Genomic DNA, 23,010 nt, shown 5'->3' on the forward strand with positions numbered 1-23,010 from the left:
CATGTTCTAGTAGAAACACAAAACACAAGTATGAACCTGAAAATGAGCATGATATGGGACCTTTAAATCAAATAAGCTGCATATATTTAAATGTAAAAGGAAGACTATGTTATTTTCAGATGTTGTTGTTTAATGTTTGTTGTATTTTTAAAGTTATGTTAGTTTAGATCTTTCTTTCTTTTTTGTTATTGACTGTGGCTTCTTGACTTCTCCTGACACATTTCTTGTTTTTTTTTTCATTGACTGGATATCGTGCAGTTTTATATATGTGCAAATAAATAAATAAATAAATAAAGTGTAAATAAGTGTTTTTTTAACATTACAGCATTACAACATGTTCTAGTAGAAACACAAAACACAAGTATGAACCTGAAAATGAGCATGATATGGGACCTTTAAATCAAATAAGCTGCACATATTTAAATGTAAAATGAAGACTAAAAGCTGTATGTCTTGTTGATCTTGTGCAGTTTTATATATGTGCAAATAAATAAATAAAAGCAGAAATGGGTTTCCACACTATCCTTTTAAATTATCTGCATATATTTAAATGTAAAATAAAGACTTGTATGTTATTTTCAGAGTCGTCCCTCAGCGGTGTGAGTGGAGTTGCTGTGTGACTCGGGGTCCCTGAACGCACCCCAGCAGGCCGTGAACGCACCACCCCAGTCTGTGTTCTCTAGTTACAGTATGGCGGCGGCGACTTGCGGAGGAGGAGGACAACTTCTAGATTCCTCTCTAAAAACTGTAGGAAGACGACGGCTTTAACTTCAAACACCCGCCTCGACAAAACACAAACACGGCCGACGACGACAGGCGCAACTTGGATTTTTTTTCCCTGGAAGATAATCTTGTTATTCTGCTTGTGATGCGCGAGGAGAGGAGAAGACCTGCAGTCACAGGAACTCCCCTGATCTGATTTAACTAACTGCTCCAACTGACGGACTGACTGACTGTCAGTTAGCCGGCTAGCTGCTAGCTCCATGCTAACAGCTCGCTCTGCAGTTGGGCTCCGTAGTAGCAGCCAAAAGGCGGGCTAGCTTTGCTGCTTGTATTTGCTCCAGGAGAACAGGGATGGCATTTCGCCTCCACCCGGTAAGCGAACTGGTTGAGATGGGTGTGGGAGGAAACATTTGAGGACGTGGTTGATGAAGTTTTTGTCATTAGCCTAGCCTAGCCTAGCTTAGCTTACTGTGTGCCTGTCCACTAGCGAGCTAGTAGCCAATTAGCATTTTAGTTGCACAAGAAGAAGAGCTGCTGCTAATCCCAAAACTAAATCCAGACGAAGAGTGGAGACTGAAGTGCTTTAGCTGGCCTGATTGATGGTTAATGTTTATAATAACTCAGGGTGGTGTTTTCAGTCCTGCTAGGTGTCGTTAGAGACCATATAGGTGTTTCTGTGGAGGGAGTGGTAATTTAGGTAGCTAGCTAAGGCTTCTCCTGGATCAGGGGCTACAATGTCACTCAGATTATTGTCTGTAGATGCCGACTAGATTACTAGATACGATACAACTTTATTGTCAGTTTGCACTGAAATTCATTTTGCATCCATAGGCAGCTTAGTTTGAGAAAAAGTACACATACAATAGACATACTGTTACCATAGACAGACAGACAGACAGACAAGTGAGACCCATCAGACAAAAACAACACACATCACCATTATTCATACATAACCCATTACAAAATTACCATCTGTCCTCTGGATTGACATGTCTTTAACAGCACATTAATTATAATTTAGCAACAAGATGGACTGATGGACAAAAGCCTGTTCTTTAGCCTGATGCAGGTTAAATGTAAGGGACTCTGAATCGCCTCTTGGAGGGCAGGAGTTGATATTCCCCTTGATGACACATTACTAAACCGACTGGCACATTGGGGTGTGTACCCCTGTTTGTTATCTTGCTGCAAGACAAGACTTAACACAGCTTGCTGCAAGACAAGACTTAACACAATAGTATTGTTCATTGTTCCAGATATACATTACAGCTTGCTGCAAGAGAATACTTTAACACAGCTATAAAAGGGTGCAATACTATTATTAACTGTTCACCCATATACATTAAGATAGATAGATTCCTTGATTGATAGCTCATTCAATTAGTAGTCACAGTTACCAGCTGTTGCTATCTGGAAGGGTACTGAACATCAAGTCTGTGGTGGCTCTGACTGGCTTCCCCTCAGCCTGCTTCAGTGCTGGAATAGTTTGATGGACGTGGGAGGCTGTTTTCCAGGCTGTCAGTGCTATACTCAGTCATGTATGTCTTGACACATGGCACAACGTGGTCTGTACATAGTGCCTGCTGTCAGATATATAAGTATCGTTATGTAGCTTTGGTGGACAGTCAGTGAGCAGTGAGGGGAATGTCTTGTCTTTTTTATACCTGTTGGTTTGTTTTTTATTTTCATTTTTTTCAAACACAGGAGAGTCTTGTTGAATCGAGGTGGGAAAGCGGTGCAGCCTGGGCTGGGCACAGTGGACAATGTTTATTAGTTAGTGCCTAGGAACTTAGAGGACTAACAGTTCGGCCTACATATAGGCCACGGATATTGTAGATTATTCATTGTGGATTGCAACAGAAGACTGCCACTCTGGATCAAGAAAACTTGTCCCTCGTGTCTGGTTGGAGTAACACTCTTAAGCCAAAATCAATGCCTTCGGCGCTGGCTGTGTTCGCCTGCCGACCCAACTCGCACCCATTCCAGGAGCGGCATGTGTACCTGGATGAGCCAGTCAAGATCGGCAGGTCGGTGGCTCGGTGTCGGCCGGCCCAGAACAACGCCACCTTTGACTGCAAGGTGCTGTCCAGGAATCATGCCCTGGTTTGGTTCGACCACAAGACCGGCAAGGTAAGAGAAGATCATAATGACTAAGCTGACAAGTTGTTACTGTACTTTCCCCACAGGAGTGACTTCCTTCTAGCTTTTCAGAGGAATTTGGTGTAAATCTTCAAGTGTGAACTCTGCTCAGGCCTGAACACATTCAGTTTGTTTAAGGGTGAGTTCACATCAAGTATGCTTGGAGGGAAACATCAAACTTTGGAGTGTTTCCTCCGATAGACGTATCCAACACTGTACTTGGGAGTGGGTAATACATAATCCCAATTGAGTACAGGAAATGATCCCAAAACTCAAGGGATTACGGGTAGAAAGACACAGATGCTGTTCCTCATGCGAGTAAAGCTGAAAAAAAGCAGAAAAAAATAAAGTCTAGATCGATTCTGGCTTTATTTTCCACCCACTTTAAATATCCATCCTACTTGAACATAGTCTAGCGAAACCCTGTCCAATTGACAAGCTACCTGTGAGACTTAAATATGAGCTATTCTAAAACCAATATATGTTGTCTGTCTGGGATATTTTCACATTTTAAACAAAAAGATACAGTAAATATTACGTTGGACATCTGGCTCCCATTTGTTTAAAAATAAGGTCCTATTTTTTTCTGCCCAGATTAGTGAAACACGTCTTCATCTCATCCTCATCTGCACCATTTAATTTCACAAATAACTTGAAAATAAAATTTATATTTTTGGAAACACTAAAGGCAAAATCTTTTTTATTTTTTAAAGATCATTTTTTTTTGGCATTTTTTCCTTTATTTGATAGAGGACAGTGTAGAAATGAGGGAGAGAGAGAAAGGGGTATGACATGCAACAAAGATCCCAAGGCTGGACATTGTGGTTACATGGCACGCGCTATAACCACTCAGCTGCTAAAGGCAAAATCTTAAACTAACCCTGCTCATCCTCATTGTTGTGTGGTTGTGATTGTTGGCTCATTTCCCAGGCAGGGGTTAAACTTAGTCCTGGATTAAACAAAATTCAATGCAGATATCCACTGAAGAATGTCTTTAGTCCAGTCCAGGACTAGACTTAATCCTTATCTGGGAAACCAGCCTGTAATTTCTTTAAAATCCACAGGTCTGAGACGTGAAGCAGACGGATCAGATCTGTGCGTTGTAGCATCTGTCGTTGTGTAGCTTCAGTGTGTCTGCAGTTTCTCTGTAGAACAGGTTGAACAGGCCGAGACAACCACAGGATTAACCCAACTATGTGGCATGCAGGGACTTTGAAATACCCTGTGTTTGTGTGTGTGTGTGTGTGTGTGTGTGTGCACACACAGCACACGCTATTTATAATGACACCAGCAGCGTCATCCTTCCTCTCTTCAGGGATAAATACACACAAGCATAGATTCACCACCACTGATTTATTGGCACTTAGGATTCAAAGAGGATACATTATTTTTGTTATTATCACCAGAGGTCATTATGCCTCAGTAAAGGGCTGAGCGTGCACTTTTGTATAATGAACCTTGCTCTGAATAACTTGCAGTGTTAAAGAAGCCCAATCATATAAGAAAGACTTCACAAGTGTTGAATGAATAGACACTAGGAACTCTGTTGGCCCAAGTACTAAAGGACCCTCTTCTGCAACACCTGTTTTTGGATAAAGACTTTTTAAAGGTGTGAAACACTTTACAATGTGAGCAGATTAAACCATATTTAACATATTTTTAATTATTTGTCACGTTTAGATAAGGATTCAGTAAATCTGGGTGCTTTGTGACCGAGGGGTTAAATTGCCAATCTTGAACCTCACCGTCCTCCCTAGTCACAACGAGCTTAAGCCTATGGCATTTTACACTGCATAGATCAGCCTAGCGGCTAGCAGACTTTTACTTACTCATAGCTCTTTTACTCTTACTTGGCGCTACTGTTGCACACTACTGAGGTCGCTCCCCTTTTTGGGACTAACTGCTCCACCGTGGAGCCGGTAGCAATTTCGCTCTCAGTCATACTTGCTGCTGTGCGTACTGCGTAGATGTATGACATCATTATGTCAACAGGTAGTAATATTGGCATCATCACAATTTCTTTTAGCATATTATATATTTATTATACCGGCATCATCATGAAAAATATGGCACACCCCTAACATCAGCCAAACTTTAAATGTGTCACAAGACTTTGGACTTGATTTACATCAGGTTTTTGATATATGTGATACTTTTTGATATACAGATAGATTGTTAAATGAACGTGGCTCAGTATTCACTCTTTCTCTTTCTTACACACACACACACACACACGCACACGCACACGCACACGCACACGCACACAGAAAGATAAGCACATAGACCTGGCTTGCCTAACCAATACCTCATTACCATAGCTTCCTCTTGTAGTAAGAACGTTTTTTGTCACATGAGTCTGCAGTTTGTTCAGAAACCAGACAACAGTTTCACTTTGCTCTAATATATTGAAACAGAGTTTGTTGCTTTCACCTGAATTGTTCTGCGCTGTGACTGAGAGCTTGGTGATCTGAATACCACGCAGGATCCAAAAGTAGAATAAGGTAAAATGTCAATGGAAACTGTTGCAACATGTGTTTTACTGCACATATTGACACTTTGTGATGGCGTTTGTGCGTAGCAGTTTTCACCTCCATCTTGACTTTGTGTGATAAGTGTGCGCTGGAGAGAAACAGATGTGATTGGTCGCATCCTGTGATTGATGAACCAATCAGTCGGCTCAGTGATCCAGCAGATTGCTTTATTATTGATGTTATCTCTCTGTACATCAGAGCAGGGTCTACTCCTACTGTAAGACTGGGAGAGATCCCACTAAGGTCTCTGAGAAACTCTGAGATCACTGAATCATGCTCACGTCTCAGACTCAACTGGAGCTGCTGGAAAAATCACAACATGATGACATCATGTCTTTTATATTTGCTCAGTTTTATTGTTCTGCAGCCAGACTGAATTGTGATTAAGGATTGAGACCTATAACACTGTGATTACATGTTATGTACTGTAGCTTGCTGATGTCACAGCCTCCCTGTGGGACCGTTGCCTTGACACCGACTACTGTGAAGGAAGGAAGGATGAACTAATTGACATGAGCACAGCTGGTGGGATGAATATCTGAAGGGCTTTTAGAGGAAATAATGAAGTGTGTTCTTATTTAAGCAGCAGTCATCATGGGAAGGTCAGATCAGACCCAGCTGCTTCTCTCTTAACCCTGGAGGTCCTGGGACCTCCGTTTTGGAACTACTGTGCTAGAGGAGCTGAGATCCAGCCAATCAGACAGGCTGCAGTCCAACCAGAGGACCAGTCAGGCAGTTTCTCAGACAGACAGACAGTCAGATGAGATGTCAGTGCTGTGTCATTTATGGTCGCTTACTTCTTCCTTCCTCCGTAACTTTGAGATTGAAATGTGATAAACAATGATATGTAGTTTTTGTCGATAAGACTCCAGAAGTTGGGTTTTTTTACAGACCGGCCATATGTCAAACCCAGCTGAAGTCTGTTTACATTCCATGAAAACAAGACAAGACAAAAACGATATAACCATGCTAAATGCCCAAAAAATTTTAGACAACTTTATCAACATGGAGATCAACATGTAGATGTTGAATGCACAGTAAGGCTGCACAATTATGGCCAAAATGATAATCACGATTATTTTAATCAATATTGAGACCACGATTATTTATCACGATTATTCATTGATTTTGGGGACAAAATATTTTCATTGCACTTTCACATTTAAACAACCAGAGCACTGCTTTCACTTACACGTTGTGCTACATTCCTGCTAAATAACAGATCTTTGCAGCCGTTCGCACATCGGCGCTCAAGTGTCATTGTGAACTGCTCAAAGACACGAGCCAAGAGGCTCGCCGATGCCCCGCAGACACATTCCAGATATCTTACATGCTCAATATGGACCTGTTGGGGACTCTGGCCACGAGCTACACAGCCAATGAGAGCGTGAGATACGGGTTGAGGAGAAACCTGGGGGAGGAGGGGTCGCCTGTACCAGTAGGAACTTACTGTATGTGTTACATTTGCAACACGGAGCAAAGTTGTTGTTGCACCTAGAGGAATAAATAGTAAAAAAGAGTGTGGAAACTGGTTGAAACAAGGCTATTTTGTGAACACATGTGGCAACGACAACATCAGCAATGTGTCTCCCGTATGGTATCACGTCATTTACCGTGTATTTCTCACGTGTGTTTTCATGACAAAACGTAGTTTGGAGACCTCATCGGGGATTCCTCCTGGTGAAAGATCTTGTAGTGTGTCAGCGGTCAGTCATGTAGTGGGAAAACCACAACGACTTACAGACTCACAATTAAAAGACAGAAAGTTGTGTAGTGTGAACAGTACAGCGATCTGACGACTCTGAAACTCTCGTAGCGTGAACTTACCATAATGGATCTGAGCCATCCCTATGTTAACACCTGTGCTTTTCCTGTAATGACCGGATACAGTGTCTTGTTATGGTAACTCAAGGTTACATCACAAACATCACAAAAAAAACCACATTAAATAAGAACACATATGCAAACAACTGTGAAAAGGACTTGAAATGCTAAATAAGAAGCTTCGTTCTTGCATCATACTTGAGACAGGGCATTTTTGTAGCTGTCAGTAATTGTCATTAAAAGAACCAACCAGCCTATCGGTAAGACCACTCAGAAACCTCTAAACAGCAGTAAGTCGGTGGTGTGCTCAGGCAGATACGTAGCAGATTAAACCAGATTTGTACTTACTGTGGAGATCTCTGTGATACAGCTGTATCACTTAAGTTATCCAGTCATTCATTCATCCATCCAGAGAGGGTGTTTACCCTGAATCTTAACATGCGCCAGTTGACCGGATCAGACCAGGTTTATCGTTCTGGAGGACATACTGTAGCTGTAACACGTTAGAACTACGGAGCCCTGACACTGATCTGTAAAACAGACACTTTTGTTATTACCTATAACCATGGTTAAGCGAATGTTACAAGAAAAAGTCAAAATACTGGTTTTGGTGAAGCGTATGGCTGATGAGTTTATTTATACTAGCAGGTTAGTGTCTGATAGTTGGAAGGTAAAATGTTGAATCATGCCTCTTCCTTCTTCATTAATACTCTACTAGCAAGTGTACATTCTGCTGCATCAGTGTTGCAGCTCTGTGTGAGACTGTTGGAGCTAAATTTGTCTTTTTTTGTCCTGCTTGTTTCCCTGCTGGCGGCCTACACGCCCCGTACAATACCTCACATCAGGGTCTGCAGCATTGTTCTGCAGGCCAATGTCACGTTTGGTCAGCCCTCTGTAGAGGATTTAGAGTCGAGAAGTGAAAAGAATGCAGGGGAAACCCAGACTTTAATTATAGGATGAATAAATGGTTTAAGAAAGCCTTATCAGCTTGAAGCCTCATGGTTTGAACAGGTGTAAATACCAGTCAGCAGGTAGAAGCCTGTGTTGGGCTCCACAGAGGGAATATCCCTCCTGCCAGGTGAAAACAAACCTTGTCATTTTATATTTCTAGTGTTTTTTTGTACTTTATAAAGGTTCCATGGTCAGTTATGTACAGTTTAGCTCTGTGCCTGTTAAAGGGACTGTTTGTAAGAATGAAACGAAAGTCAGCGTTGGGCTCGCGCTTGCTTGCTCTAAATAGACATGAACGAGCATCGCTCCAAACAGTGAGGCGACACACGTCAGCTAAAACCACAATATCACTCTATATTTCACCTGCTTGGCAGTAATGTTAGCTGACCAGACGGAGGTCTCTCCATGAATCAGTGCTGATCCTAGTGTTGGCTTTTCCTGCTTCAACCTCCTGACCGCGGTCGGAGGGAGACACCGGCACCCGGTCGGAGACGATAATTTTTCTCGCTGCGGAGCCCCGTCACTTCACAAGACACAGAAAACCTCTGTTGGTCTGGAGGAGCTGCAGCATTTGTTTCTGCACAAAAGTCCACTGTACATTCACTAGATATTCTCAGAGCTACACAGTCTTCTGCAGTGTGTAGTGAGCGCGCATGCACGTGAGGTGGAGCGAGCTGAGTGAAGGCAGGCAGGCAGGCAGCTGAGCGGAGCAGAGTACAGAAGAGACTCCGGCCCTGGAGACCAAAGCTATGGTCTCCCCCGCGTCCCCCGACCGCGGCCAACACTGTTTTACAAGACGGGCTTCACTAGATATAACTTTGCGGTTTTGATGCTTCCGTGTAGTTTGTGTTGGAGTCTTGTCTGAAGAGCGTAGCCACACACGAGCGCACATGGGACACCGACCCGGGTGATTTATACGTGTAAGAAGTTACAAACAGTCCCTTTAAGGAGAACATTCCAATGTGATGGGAATTAAATGCAATGTAAGTAAAACTATGGTTAATATCATATGTTTACGTTTTTTTAAGATTTCAATTTCAGCAAGGCAGTTAGACATAAAGCAAGTGTGAAGAATGTTGATGGATGATTCAGGCTTACATTTTAATTTCTTGGTCAGTGATGTATGCAAGCATGTGTTACTAATACTTAACATGTGGATTAAAGCTGTCAAGTTTTATGAAATACAAACTAATATTTGCACCTTCTGGAAAAATTTAAATATTTGATCTGTAAAGATCTGTCCCAACTCAAAATTCTTTGTATAGGAGCAACGGGCCGTGCCTTGTACTCCTGCGGGAGTTTTTGTAAAATGTCACTCTGATCTGCATGCCCCGTTGCCCTCAGCCAGCCCTCAGATCTATATGCAAATAAACATGTAGTAAACACATGGCTAATACAGCAGACGTTGCGACGTAATATTACATGAATGTCAGTGGTAATATCCTACATATTCATGAATTTTATTAACATCAAAATACAAGGTTATTGCACCGACGTTCCCCGGGGACCTCTGTGCCGCCGGCACCGCTGCCTTTTCCAGGCAACAGCGGGGCACATAGCTTCAGAGAATCGGGAATGAGAGAGAGCGAGTGGGCGGGCGTCACTTCCGTGCAGAGCACTGGAAAAAAAACACCAACACATCTCCTACAGTATGATAATAATGCTCTTTGCGTGCCTAGTCTGTAGATTATGTAGCCTATAGATAAGATATATTTTAATAAAATGTAGTTGTACCGACAGAATACAGCAGAGCACAGGGGCCGTTTCCATGCTGCGAGGCAGACCAGCGCTCGCGTCTGCCCGTCAACTGACATGAGGAGCACAGTGAGACTCCGCGGATCCCAGCGGGACATCAGTTGAGTAGGCGGTCCTTAATGTGGCCCAGGACACATTCACGTACACACTGCTAGAAGAATGTGGCCATATGTGACCCAGACCACCTCTGAATGTGGTCTGAAAGATCCAATCTCAATGCATCCTCAATGCGCCTTGAGCGCGTTCACACCTGTACTTAGAGCTGTCCACTTGCGATCGGAGCACTGAGGATGAGGATCTCTGAACAGGGCCTTTCTCTATCATCATGCTCGCATTGATTTGAAGCGGAGGCTGGCGTTTGTTAAAAATACATTCATAACGAATTGCAACTTGTTAATCAAAACTATTTTATTGGAACCAAAAATTGATATAATAAAGTAACTGGCTGGACTTAAATGAGCAGTCGGCTGTTTGGCCGACGCTTATGGAAAGCTCTGCAATGTTATTAAGGATTAGGCTACGTGGGTTGCATTTAAAATAATTTGGACAAGTTATGTATTTGGTTTTCATTCGTTCAAACTTAATTTGTTGGAAAGCACTTGGCTGGTTTTAATCCTGAAACATTTTGGCGGACATGTTTGCGGTTTTCCTTTTTCCCCTTCTTCTTACTTAATTGGTGTTGATTTAAGTAAAAGTGAATGATTTAAGTACTTGAATGGCAATTCATGCAGCTGTCAGACCTGGGTGTTACGATCTTGTTACAACAACTACTCATTTTCCTGATCTTTCATCATATACTGTAGATGCTCATCAAGTGATTGTGCTGGGTGAAAGATTATGTTATAGCCAGTGTATTTCAGTGTTATTAGCTTCTAATGAGAACACACACACACACATGCACACACGCACGCACACACACACACACACACACACACACACCCTACGGTAGATAAGTCATTAGATTGCTGAAGGCCTCAGGGGGAGCCATATATACTCTGAATTACAACCATTTTTCCACTCCTCTTAACACTCACTGTCAGTCAGTGAGCACAAACTTACTGACTATGGGTGGATCAGCATATAGCTGTATGACTAGAATGGCAATTCATGCAGCTATCAGCCCAGGGTGTTATTGGAAGTGCTTCAGTCCTACTGCCGTCCCAAGCCGCTGCTGCAAAACATACATCTTCACTGCTACAGGCTCACTGCAACAGAGTGCCATCACTACTGTAAGACACAGGCCACATTCAGGGGGTTTATCAGTTTGATCAACTTTCGTTATGAAGCCTATGCTCTCTACACATATTGAGCATCATTTTCTTGTAAAGAGGGGGAGAGATTGGCGATGCCAAGACAATGAACTGCAGCGTTTTTAATGACATCGTATCTTACGCAGTTTTATGGCAGGTTGAAAATATTTTGGCTGGTACATTTTTTCAGTTTACCAGCCGTGGGCAGATCGACCAAAAAGTAAATCTGGGACCCTGATCATTCACCAGCCTCTTTAGTCTGTTTTTGCAGGGAGGGTAGCTGATGTGTGATATATAGACAACCAGAGAGCTAATCAGTCAGTCAACCAGGCAGCCGGTGGAGAGCAGTGCTGACAGCAGAGCAGAGCTGTTGTCTGGTATCAGTATTTCATGGTATGGTAATGGCCTCAATCTGAATACCAACACAGCACAGGAACGCTGTTCCACACAGACAGGACACAGCTCTGTAACTCTCTTTATATCTGTGCGAGTGTGAAGGAATAAGACACTGTTGGCAAGAAAAGGCACCCTGGCAAACTCCACTCTGGCATTGTGCTCATGTGTGTTCAGTGATAGGAATACTGCATCCAGACACCGCAGCCGGACACCAGGATGGAGCATTAGAGGAAAGGCATGGGAATCTGTGGGAATCTCATGATTCAATTCTTGTTGTCACATTAAGATTGATTGATTCAGTAAATGTAAAGGATGGCGCTATTTCTGTGCTCTTACTCCAGTGCACTGTGTGCCAAACCATTCACTTGTGTCCTTTTGTCCGCTGAACTGCAATATTAAACATAACTGACAGGTAAGACAACTGGTCTTGATGAATGTTGCTGTCTGACGAACAGGAAAAAAGCAGAGAAAAGTGTGATAGTATGCAGCTTTTTTATATAAAAAAAAAAAAAAACGTGAACTGCATTAATTTTGAAGCATCTTACAATCTTCTGCCACACAGTTGACACCTTTTTTGCTCCGTCATCATAATGTTATTACAAAAATCATTTTTTGGTGTGGCAATTCTTTTGTGAATCTATTTTCTTTCACCCACCCCTAATTAGAAGTTAAACGAGTACAGTCGACTATTTTCCATTTGTTTATTCTTTTAGCTAAATGTGCTGTTAACTCTGTGATTTGCAGTGAAATCACTGATAGAGTGTGCTTCAGTTCCTACATTACAAGCAGCCACTGGTAAGGATGTCAAGGGTCAGAGGTCACAGTGCCTGGCCAAGAGTTGGAGATGGAGGTATATCACTTATTTTTGTAGTATTGAAGTTCAATACCCAGCCATGTAGATTACAGAAGGGAAAGAATTAGAGCTGGTCCGATGCTGGATTTTTGGCGTTGATACAAAACATGCAAGTTTAAGATTTTGTTGTTTTCTTACGGAAAACATCAACAATTTTTAATCCACACGTCTGCCCTCAAGCAGAAACCTTTTTTCATCAGGTCACCATAAAACTTCAGTCTCATGTAATGTGGAAAAATCTATAACATTTTTCTTCCATTTTCTATGTCTTCATTTCCACCTTTTTCCACCTATTTTCTATTGGAGGTGTGAGTATTTGACAGGTGACACTTTAACTATCTGGAACATTATACTCAAGCGTCCTGAGCTAGAGGCAGGTTTCATAACTTGTTCGTACACGATGCAAGCCGTTAGAAGCAATGCTCTTTTAAGAGTACAGGGGGTGTTAAAGCCTCCCATCACTCTTTTCTCCACCAACCATAAAGTGGAGCTCTACTCCTACATATCTTATTGGTTTCTAAATCAGTGAAAGTATCCTGTGAACCTAGAATCTAGAGCAGATTAACATACCAACCACAGCGGAACATTATCCAGCCTGGTAGGAAGGTTGTCGTCGAAAAGCCAGAAGAACATGTTGACCAGAATAAACTCCAGTCGACAGGTGAACCAGGTTTATTCTACTATCTGGTGAAGCAACTCATCCTGAGTCTTCAACTTCAACTTTTTCAACACTTCCTCAGACAGAAAGGAGGATGCTGTCGACACAGTCTGCCTTCATGAGCTTGTTGTAAAAAGTCACCACAAGCCACCAGAACACATGATGCTAAATCCTGGCCCGTGGCTTTTAAATTTAGAGTAACTGGTTAAATTACAGCAAAATTACTTCTCCAGACACTGCAGCAGTTTCACAAAGCTATAGGAATATAATTTGTGTTGAATTTACCTCCTTTTGTAATTGATTAGAAAGTATTTCAAAAAGGCAATTTATAACAAAGGAAGAGGTTCAAAATCCTTTGCCTCATTTAATAATACACGATTTAACCTTGGAAGGCATTAACATACCAACCGCAGCCAAATATTATTCAGCCTGGTAAGAAGGTTGTCGTCAAAAGGACAGAAGAACATGTTGACCAGAATAAACTCCAGCTTCTAAATAAGGACACATATTTTATTCATAAAAAATACAGATTTGATTGAAATAGCAGATGACAGACAAACTTTATGCCAAGATTTGAGACACAGCAGAGGGACATGTCCTAGAAAAAGACATTTTATGGCATTTTGCCTTCATTGGATACCTTCTATTGAGAGTAAAAGGAAACATTAATCCTGTATTAATTAAAAAAAAAAAAAATTCAATAAAGATGTCACGATACCAGAAATTTAGTAGTCAATACCAATACCAGTGAAATTCCACAATTTTTGACACCAATTCAATACCACGATAAAAAACAAAAGTAAAACAATAAATCAAACATACTTCATCATACACATATATTCAAGTTTCTTGCCAAAAACTACATTTTGCAAGATTAAATTTGACCACATCATGATAACATTTAGGCCTGTCCTGAATACCATTTTTTGGGCTTCGAAGCTTCGGTGAGAAATATTCGAAGGTAAAAGCTTTGCAGGGCGGCGCAGCAGGCTGTCGTGTTCTTCTGTCTGTGTGTCTCCATCTCCCCCGTTTCAGTGCCTGGGACAGCGCCGCTGCCGCACTACTGTACACACACACACCCCTACACAAATGAGGTATTGGTAAGGGGAGAGGTTTAGAGAAGAGAAGAGAGGGGAAAAAAGGAATGACGCACACATAAAATATATATATATATATATATATTTTTTTGGGTGACAGGTTGTATGTTTATTGTGGATGGTTGACATGCAAAAAGACGTGATGAGTGAAATTGGTGAGGAAATTATGAATTAAGGGTGTCGATGAATGGATTCCAGATTATGTCAAAGTCGGCGGTTTGTTTTTTTATGGAGGCAGATAATTTTTCCATTGATATGTAATCGATTAATAGATTTTTCCAAAGTGTAATATTGTTTTTGTGTCTTGATTTCCAGTTCATGAGGATAGTTTTCTTGGCGATGGTTAGTGCTATGGAGAGTAGTCTGCTGGATGTGTTGTTAAGGTTGGTGTTGGATATGTCTCCCAGTAAACAGAGGGAAGGGGAGAGTGGGATGTGGCAGTCCAGAAGAAGAGAGAGGTTGTCAGTGATGTCCCGTCAGAATTGTTTGATTGGTGTGCAGTCCCATGTGGCATGCATATAGGTGTCTGTGGTGTTTTGTGTGCAGTGCGGACAAATTTCTGATTCTGTAAAACCCATTTGAAACATTCTCGTTTCCCGTGTAGTGTACTCTGTGAATGATCTTGTACTGGATGAGTTGTATGTTTGTGTTGGTGGATATAGAGAAGATGTTTTGGCAAATTTTGGTCCAGAAGTTGGCACCGGGGATAAGTTATAGGTCTTGTTCCCATTTTATTGACGGGATGGATATTATTAGATTGGAAGTGGAAATTATCTTGTATATTTTAGATAGTAGCTTTTTTCTAGAGGTGATGTTAAACAATTCTGATGCTGGTGGGGGAAGATCTGAGTTAAATGCTTTAATGTTGATTTTGGCTTGAATAGATGATTTAATCTGTAGGAATTCTAGAAAGTGATTCTCCCCAATGCCGTACTTCTGTACCAAAAAAGGAAATGAGACCAGAGTATTATTGTGGAAGATGTGTTTGAGGTGTGTGATATCTTTACTGATCCATGATGAGAAATTTAGTGGCTTTCTGTTCATTAAAAAGTCAGGATTGTTCCAGATCGGAGTGTGCTTGTTAGGTGAGATTGTGGTGTTAGTCATTTGGTGAAATTTCCACCAGGCTGTCAGAGTTGTAGCTATGGTGGGGTTTTTGAAACACGGATGATGTGTGATGGAGCGACTGATGAATGGTAGGTCTGAAATATGGATGTCTTTACATAGTGTTTGTTCTATATCTCTCCAGGAGTTGTCAGATTGGTTGGGATTGGTCCATTTGTGAATGTATTGTAGTTGATTGGCAATGAAGTAATGGAGAATGTTTGGTGCTTCCAGACCTCCTTGAGCTTTGGGTTTTTGTAAAGTGGGTAGTTTGATTCTAGGTGTCTTGTTTTTCCAGTAGAATTTTGAGATGATCGAGTCTAAAGATTTGAACCAGGAGGGAGGGGGCATGATTGGGATCATTGAGAATGGGTAATTTATCATTGGTAATATGGTCATTTTGATAGATGCGATTCTGCCTATGAGGGATATGGGTAGATTCATCCAACGTTGAAGGTTGTCCTCTACTGTTTTTAGAAGTGGGTTGAAGTTGAGATGGACTAGCTCTGACAGCCTGGGGGAAATGTTGATTCCTAAATATGTGATATTACCAGTGCTCAGAAAGGTGAGTGGTGTTGGACCTGCCACATCCCAACTATTAGGGCTTATTGGGAGAATGGTGGATTTAGACCAGTTGATAGTGTAATCAGATATTTTAGAAAAAGTATTTATGAGGCGGATGGTTTCGGGTAATGAAGATGAAGGATTTTGTAAGTAAAGTAGAATGTCATCTGCATAAATGCGGATCTTGTGATGCATATTGTTTGTTTGGATTCCTGTGATGTTTACTTTTTGACGGATGGCTGCTGCAAGTGGTTCGATGAATATTGTGAATAAAGATGGAGAGAGTGGGCATCCTTGCCTTGTACCCCTGTGCAAAGTGAAGCGTTGTGATGTTAGTCCATTGGTGGTGATGGTGGCCATTGGTGAAGTGTACAAAATCCTAACCCAGTGTATAAATGATTCACCGAAACCAAATGTTTTTAATGTAGAAAATACAATTTTCCAATTTACCTTGTCAAATGCTTTTTTGGCGTCTAAAGAAACTATTGTTGTTGGTGTATTTGTGTGTGGTGTGTAATGGATTAAATTAAAAAGTCTACGTAAATTATTGGATTAGTGTCTTTCTTTGATAAAGCCAGTTTGGTCTGAGTGGATGAGAGATGGAGTAACTGTTTCAATGCGTGATGCTAATGCTTTGCTAATGATTTTTGTGTCTGTGTTGATGAGATAAGGGGCGGTAACTTGATGGGGAGGTGGGGTCTTTATCTGGTTTGAGTAAAAGAGAGATTATGGCAGTGTTCATGTTGATGGGAAGTTTGGAATTTTGTTTAATTTCAGTAGTTAGTCTGTTGAAAATGGGGGCTAGAGTGTTCCAGAAGTGTTTGTAGAACTCAGCAGGGAAGCCATCGGGTCCTGGTGATTTATTGTTGGGCATGAGTTTGAGTGCGTTATAGAATTCTGTTATTGTAAATGGTTTGTCAGGTGTATTTGCTTGGTCTTCGGAAAGTTTGGGTAAATCAATATTGTTGAGGAATGAGTTAATATCTTCTTGGCTTGGTTTATGTATTGATGAGTATAAATTTGTATAAAAATCTTGAAAGGTCTTATTTATTTCTGCAGGTGTTTGTACGGTCTTCCCTGCTGAGTTCACTGTTGTTGAAATTGTTGTTTTTTCTTTGTTTCTTTTGATTTGGTTGGCCAGATATTTTCCTGATTTATTACTGTATTCAAAATGTTCATGTCTGTGTAGGAGGAATTGCGTTTTCTTGTTTATGTGATCATTCAGTCGGAGTTTGTATGTTCGTAAATCATTTAGAATTTGTGCTGTAGGATTATTTGCGTTTATGTTCTGTAGTTCTTTAATCTTTTGTTCTAAGTATATTTCCTGTTCCCTGTCTTTCTTTTTCTTGTGTGTGTGGAATATGATATAATTTGTCCTCGTAATACTGCTTTCCCTGTTTCCCAAAGTAGTGATGGTGCTATTTCCGGTGATTCATTTATGTCAAGGAAGGAGGCCCACTCTCTCTTGATGTAATTGTCAAAATCGGGGTCATCCAGCAGAGATGTGTTAAATCACCATCTGTTGGATGGTTTGTGAGGATGGTCAAAATTCCAGGTGAGGGAGACGGGAGTGTGGTCGCTGATGGTAATGGGGTGTATTAGTATGTCTGGGATTTGGGAAATAATTGAGTTGCTGATTAAAAAGAAGTCAATACGGGAGTAGGAGTGATGAACTGATGAGAAGAATGAAAACTCTCTAGCGGCCGGGTGTTTTAATCGCCAACCATCGCCAAGACCAAAATCACTCATGAACTGTTTAATGGTTTCTGTAGTTTGGCAGTTACATGTGCTGTTTGAATTGTTAGACCTGTCGAGTGATGGGTTTATGACTGTATTGAAGTCTCCTCCGATTATTATTGGAGAGTCTGACAGATCGGAGAGAGAGGGGAAGAAGTTATGGAAAAAGGATGAGTCGTCAGTATTTGGTCCGTAGATGCATGCAATAGTGATAGAGCTGTTGTGTATGGTTTATGATGACGAATCGTCCTTCAGGATCTGTGATGGTGTTGTTGTGTGTAAATGATATATTTTTGTGTATTAAAGTGGCTACCCCTCTTTGTCAAGAGTTGAAATGTGCGGAGAAGATTTGATTGAATTGTGGTGTTCTTAATTTATGAAAGTCAGATTCAGATGTGTGAGTTTCTTGAAGGAGGCCTATATCTGCTTGTAATGTGTTTATATTTGAGGTGAGTGGTCATGAAGTCCTTTATCAGCTGCTCTGGGTTGTCGTCCTGTGTGTGTTCTGGGATTCTGGAAATTATGTGATTGTCTCTCATGACTGTAGATCGAGTATGTTTTCTTTCATGTCCTGTTTTTCTTCTGTAACGGTGGCGAGCTGAGTTGTGAGTGAAGTGATGGAGTGGTGGAGGGATTTGTTTTCTGTCGTGAGTGAGGATATTTGATCTTGGCTGAATTCCAGGCTTTTGCGGAGCTGCTGGAATTCGCGATGTAAAACTTCGTTGAGTGATAATCTTGCGTCCAGTGCAGATAGTTTATTGTCAATTGATATTAAAATGTCACTGACCTCTGAGCAGCATGTTTTGTCCGGGGAGTTGTGAGCGGAATCGGATTGACGTGATCTTTTGTCGGGTCGGGATGGTGTGGAAGCGGCGTTGTCCTTGTGTTGTCCAGATTTAGTGTCGGCCATGGTGCAATATTGGTTGTAATATATGTCGATGTTGAGAAACTAGCAAGAGTACACTAGAGTCTTAAAAATGATCCAGCTGAAAAAACGAGCCCAGTGTTGCCAATTCTTTTCCAATGAAAGTATCTAGCAGCATTAGCTTCTAACCATACAATGATTGGACGGGTTTATTACAATCCTGTGACCACTTAAATCATTAATTGATAATGAAAATTGTTGAGGATTAATTTTCTGTCTATTGACTAATTCATCATCAATTTTTCCTTGAGCTCTAATAATTACATATTTGACATGGTAAAATCAATGATATTTTGTTGACAAGCAAGCTACTTGTTCAAGTATTAAATAAATAATAGATACTGGAAGAAGAGAGTTACTGTCTGTTGTGCACTCTCTCTCTTCCATATAGACCACGAAAGAGACAGAGCTGAAAATAGGCAGCTGAAAATAGGCAGCTGAAATCTGTAGCCGAAACACTGTAGCTCACCAACACTCACCTTTCAAGGAAGCGCACGCACTGTTCTGCAGGAATAAGCTCACGTGCTGACTGATAAAACCCACTTTCTGTTTGCCAGTAGCAGCAAACCGCCTCTTTTGGAAACGGTGGCAGGAGTCCAGACTTCAGTCAGCTGGCTCTCTGCACACACCAGGATCAACAAACTCTCCCTGCTCTCTCCATCTACAGCCTCTTTCAGATATGCACTGTAACCTGGAAATGCTCTGCCAGTTTTACAAAGCAGCCCGAGTTAACTTCGAGTACTAAATCAAAGACCTGCTCTTACTCCATGCCGATGATACGACAACAAGACAGCTTAACGACATGTTGTACCAAGCAATCTCTCACCACGTACATTATACATAACTTCTTGTTCTGGCTCAGCTCATGTGGAAGTTGCCAAATATGTCGTGAGCACTACGGCAATATCAAAAATGGTTTCATTATGTTTGAACTGGAGATGTCCAAGAATCGGTATCAATGCTGATCCAGGCATATTTTAATGGAGCGGTATCGGCTAAAATTAAACCGATCAAAATCTGACCCTGTCTTAAATCACTCTACTGTGTTTAGTCCACCTCAGCCTGCTGTTGCAGCACTGCGCTTGAGTAGGCTGCAGTTCTTTTAATGCGTCGGATAAATACATCATTCTAAAGTTTGGAAACAACTGATGTATTTATGTTTTTCTTCTTTCCTTCAATAGTGGCTATTTTAACAGAAAAAAAAATGTGTATAATTCAGACACCAAATGTACTATTTACATTTGAGTTTTGGCTCTAAAAGAAGAATAATTAAATGATTAAAACTTCCATTTCGTCGATGTCCCCACAGTGTTGCATTACAGGGAGAATATTGTTGTAACCATTTTATCCCCCAAATACCCTTCGATTTTGATATTTGTTTTCTAGCCCAGAAAAGTGTAAGTGACTAAGAAAAGTGATTTCTTACAGGTCTATTCTTATGAACTGTTGCTCAGAGGTATCTTTGTCTCTTTCTTCCCTTTCAATTGCCAGTCCGGTTGAACCATTGTAAAGCATTTTGTTCTCAACGTACAAAACAAACCCTACAAAATAACATCTATTGTAAAGAGGACTTTCTACTAGGGATTTCACAATTCCAGAAATTTAGTAGTAGAAACCAGTACTAGTAAAATTCCACAATTCTTCATAACAATTCAATACCACGGTAAAAAACAAAAGTAAAACAATAAACATCCGTTATTAACGTATGCATATTGTTTTTTGTTAGGAAGTTAAAACGGTCTTAATTCCCTCTTTACTATCTATCCTATATGGCTGCGAAAACATCTCCTTCAAACAACTGGATTTATTCAAGTTTCTCGCCAAAAACGACATTTTGCAAGATTACATTTGAACATATGATGATGTTAGAATTTACCTTCGCCCAATACAAATTTTTTTTAATACACGCATCATAATGTAAATCTATGGCAACGATAACTAGCTCTCCTCCTGCGGATTTCAACACGGATTTGTTGTTGGCAATGTAGCATTATCACGGACAAAATAGGGTGCGTCCCCTGGACACGTCGATAGTGAGTTACTGCGTTCTAAACACATTTTCTATCGTACCCGGGACGACGGGACACCGTTAGTCTCATACTCTGACGGTACTGTATATGCAGCATCGTCGCGTTTTCAGAATTTTTGCATTGACTTGGTACCTAAGTATTGGTTCTTGTGACATAACTACTTTCGACATCCTAAAAAGCATGAAAAACCATTCAATAATATAGAGTAGTCCTCTCAGACATCTGACTGTATCCAATCAAGCTTTTGTGGCAGGCGATTCCAAACTTTTGAACGGTATTCTTTTTAATAACATTTAATTAGATACGTATTAGTATTGAAGCGGTCTCTGTATCGACAGATTCCCGATGTTAAAGGACGCAGATCAGGACATCCCTAGTTTGAACAGTCAGCATGGAACTGTTGAACAGAGGCCTATGTGTGAACACTAAAAATACATTGTTTAAACAGATGGAGGAGCCCAGCAGCGTGACAGGGTCCATGTGTGGAAGGCGTTCGTTGCCGTTGTCGTTTTCTTTTTCTCCCTCTCTCTCTAGCCTAACAAACCTCTGCCCCCCTTTTGTCTGCGCAACAATAGTGTTAATATAACAGGTTTATCGCACCAGACATTACTCGCTTCCTTCAGCGTGACAGATTTATTCATTTAATAAAATACGGAGAGAATCTCACGCCTCAGTTCCAGTCATGTGGTGTGACCAATCTTTTGACATCCAGCTCCACAAAAGAGCCTCTTCATACTCTTACTGTCAGTAATTATTAACACAACTTTCATGGCTTCTTCTTTGTTTACCATTTGACCTTCCACTTGACTTCTGTGACTGTGACTGATGTTGATCTGTTGCTCTTTGATCTGTACAGTAATAAGTTGCTGTATATTAACATTACACTGCATCACTACTTCCAGTATTTCTATAGTAAATTATCGTATTTCATTTTTAATAATTTTATATATACAAGCAAGATAACAATCACACATACAAGGTAGGGATGTTAATAATTAACCGTTTTACCGTTGAACGTCATTAAGCATTTTAACCGATTAACGCTTTCGGTTGAAACGGTCAAAAGAAATATTAATAATTAATTAAAAAGCTGAGCGACTCAGAGGAGCGGCTCGTCACTTTAAGGAGAAAAGCTGGTCCACCTTAACAGCCCCCCTTAAGAGGCGTAGCCGGAGTTGCAGGACATAGGAAGTTGGCTCTGGTTTCCCAGCTCGCTTGAGCGGAGCGGAGGAGATGTAGTTTAGTAACATTTATCCACTGACAAATAAACTGTAAACACACTGCTACACCTACGTTCACAGCTATAACGCCACCAACAACCCCACACTCACCGCCAACACACACACACACGGTCTGTCGGTCACTTGTTAAAGTTACAAACACGAAGCCAAAGGCACTGCTAGGGCTGCTAACGTAGCACAAATACACACACTGTTTGTCGGACAATCGCGAAAGTTTGGCCGACAAAGTATCGTTACGCCGGGCAGAGACACAGCTGACAACCTGCTAAACTAAACTGAATGTGCGGTGGAGACTTTTACTGGGAAAGTGGCTGCATGTCCACGACACTACACGCAACACCGTGGCTGCTAAGTTAATGCTCCCGGACGGGTGAACTGGGGACTCAGTTGTTTGTTGTGCTCAAACACTGCAGCTGGCGCACCGCTGCATGCCAGGCACAAATCTTGTCGGTTAACGGTTAATGATTGGTTAACGAGGGTTCGGTTAGGAACATTTTTCAAAATTAGCATCCTTAATACAAGGCAGAACAAACCAAAAACAATCACCCCCACTCACTTATCCACCCCTCAAAAATACATTCTGATTCTCTACAGATTTGTGAAACTTTTAGTTTTATGCATCTCAGTTCTATTTGTCCACCTCTAGATTGTGCTGGGATGTAAACCATTTTAGTTGAGTGTTTAGATCATTTGGATGATATTGAGGGTGACATTTTTGGATTAAAGTTGTTGATAGACAGCATTTTGTGCATATATTTACCTACTTTAGCTCCATATGAGTCTCAGTGTTTTGCTTTTTTAGGGTTCGGCATAGCTGCTTTGCTTCAGTGTTTTCTGGTGGGCCATGATAGTTTAGGAAAAAGGTTTGTCAAGCTTCTCAGAGTAGGAAATCTGTCCCGACTGGCCCAAGATTCTCAATGTGACAGAGGTTTAGTCCGACTTTTACCAAAAGTATTTTCTCATCTTCCCTAACTGAGGAAAGTCATCCGACCTCTATATGTTAGAGAGCCGCAGAGCTATTCTGACCTGTTAGGACTACCCAGCAGGTTGCAAATTTTAGTTGATGAGGAAATACAGGATGTCGAACTTTCATTAAAGATATTCACCACATCCTCCTCAAAGATATTAAGTGGATAAAAGGATAAGTCCGCCTTAAAACAACTTACATGCCCATGTGTGCATTGAAACTGGTTTTGCTTGCTGTAAATATTCCTCTTGTTCATACTTGCCAT

The 23,010-nt window shown here is 41.1% G+C and overlaps 1 protein-coding gene across 19 annotated transcripts in view; it reads left to right on the forward strand.

Moving 5' to 3' along the window:
* The first annotated feature begins 653 nt into the window (after nt 1–653).
* slmapa (sarcolemma associated protein a) overlaps nt 654–23,010 on the forward strand; it is a 76,096-nt gene continuing 53,739 nt past the window's right edge. For 9 of the 19 annotated variants that reach the window (XM_037749401.1, XM_037749087.1, XM_037749646.1 and 6 more), the window contains exons 1-2: nt 655–1,095; nt 2,428–2,853. In XM_037749401.1, coding sequence (XP_037605329.1) covers nt 2,656–2,853 — 198 coding nt within the window. In that variant the 5' untranslated portion in view covers nt 655–1,095; nt 2,428–2,655. Of the gene's footprint in view, nt 1,096–2,427; nt 2,854–23,010 lie in introns of all 19 variants that reach the window. The other 10 variants (XM_037749835.1, XM_037750043.1, XM_037749960.1 and 7 more) reach the window with 3 other exon arrangements.

This window comes from Sebastes umbrosus, chromosome 1 (assembly GCF_015220745.1).
Source record: "Sebastes umbrosus isolate fSebUmb1 chromosome 1, fSebUmb1.pri, whole genome shotgun sequence".
Lineage (NCBI taxonomy): Eukaryota > Metazoa > Chordata > Actinopteri > Perciformes > Sebastidae > Sebastes > Sebastes umbrosus.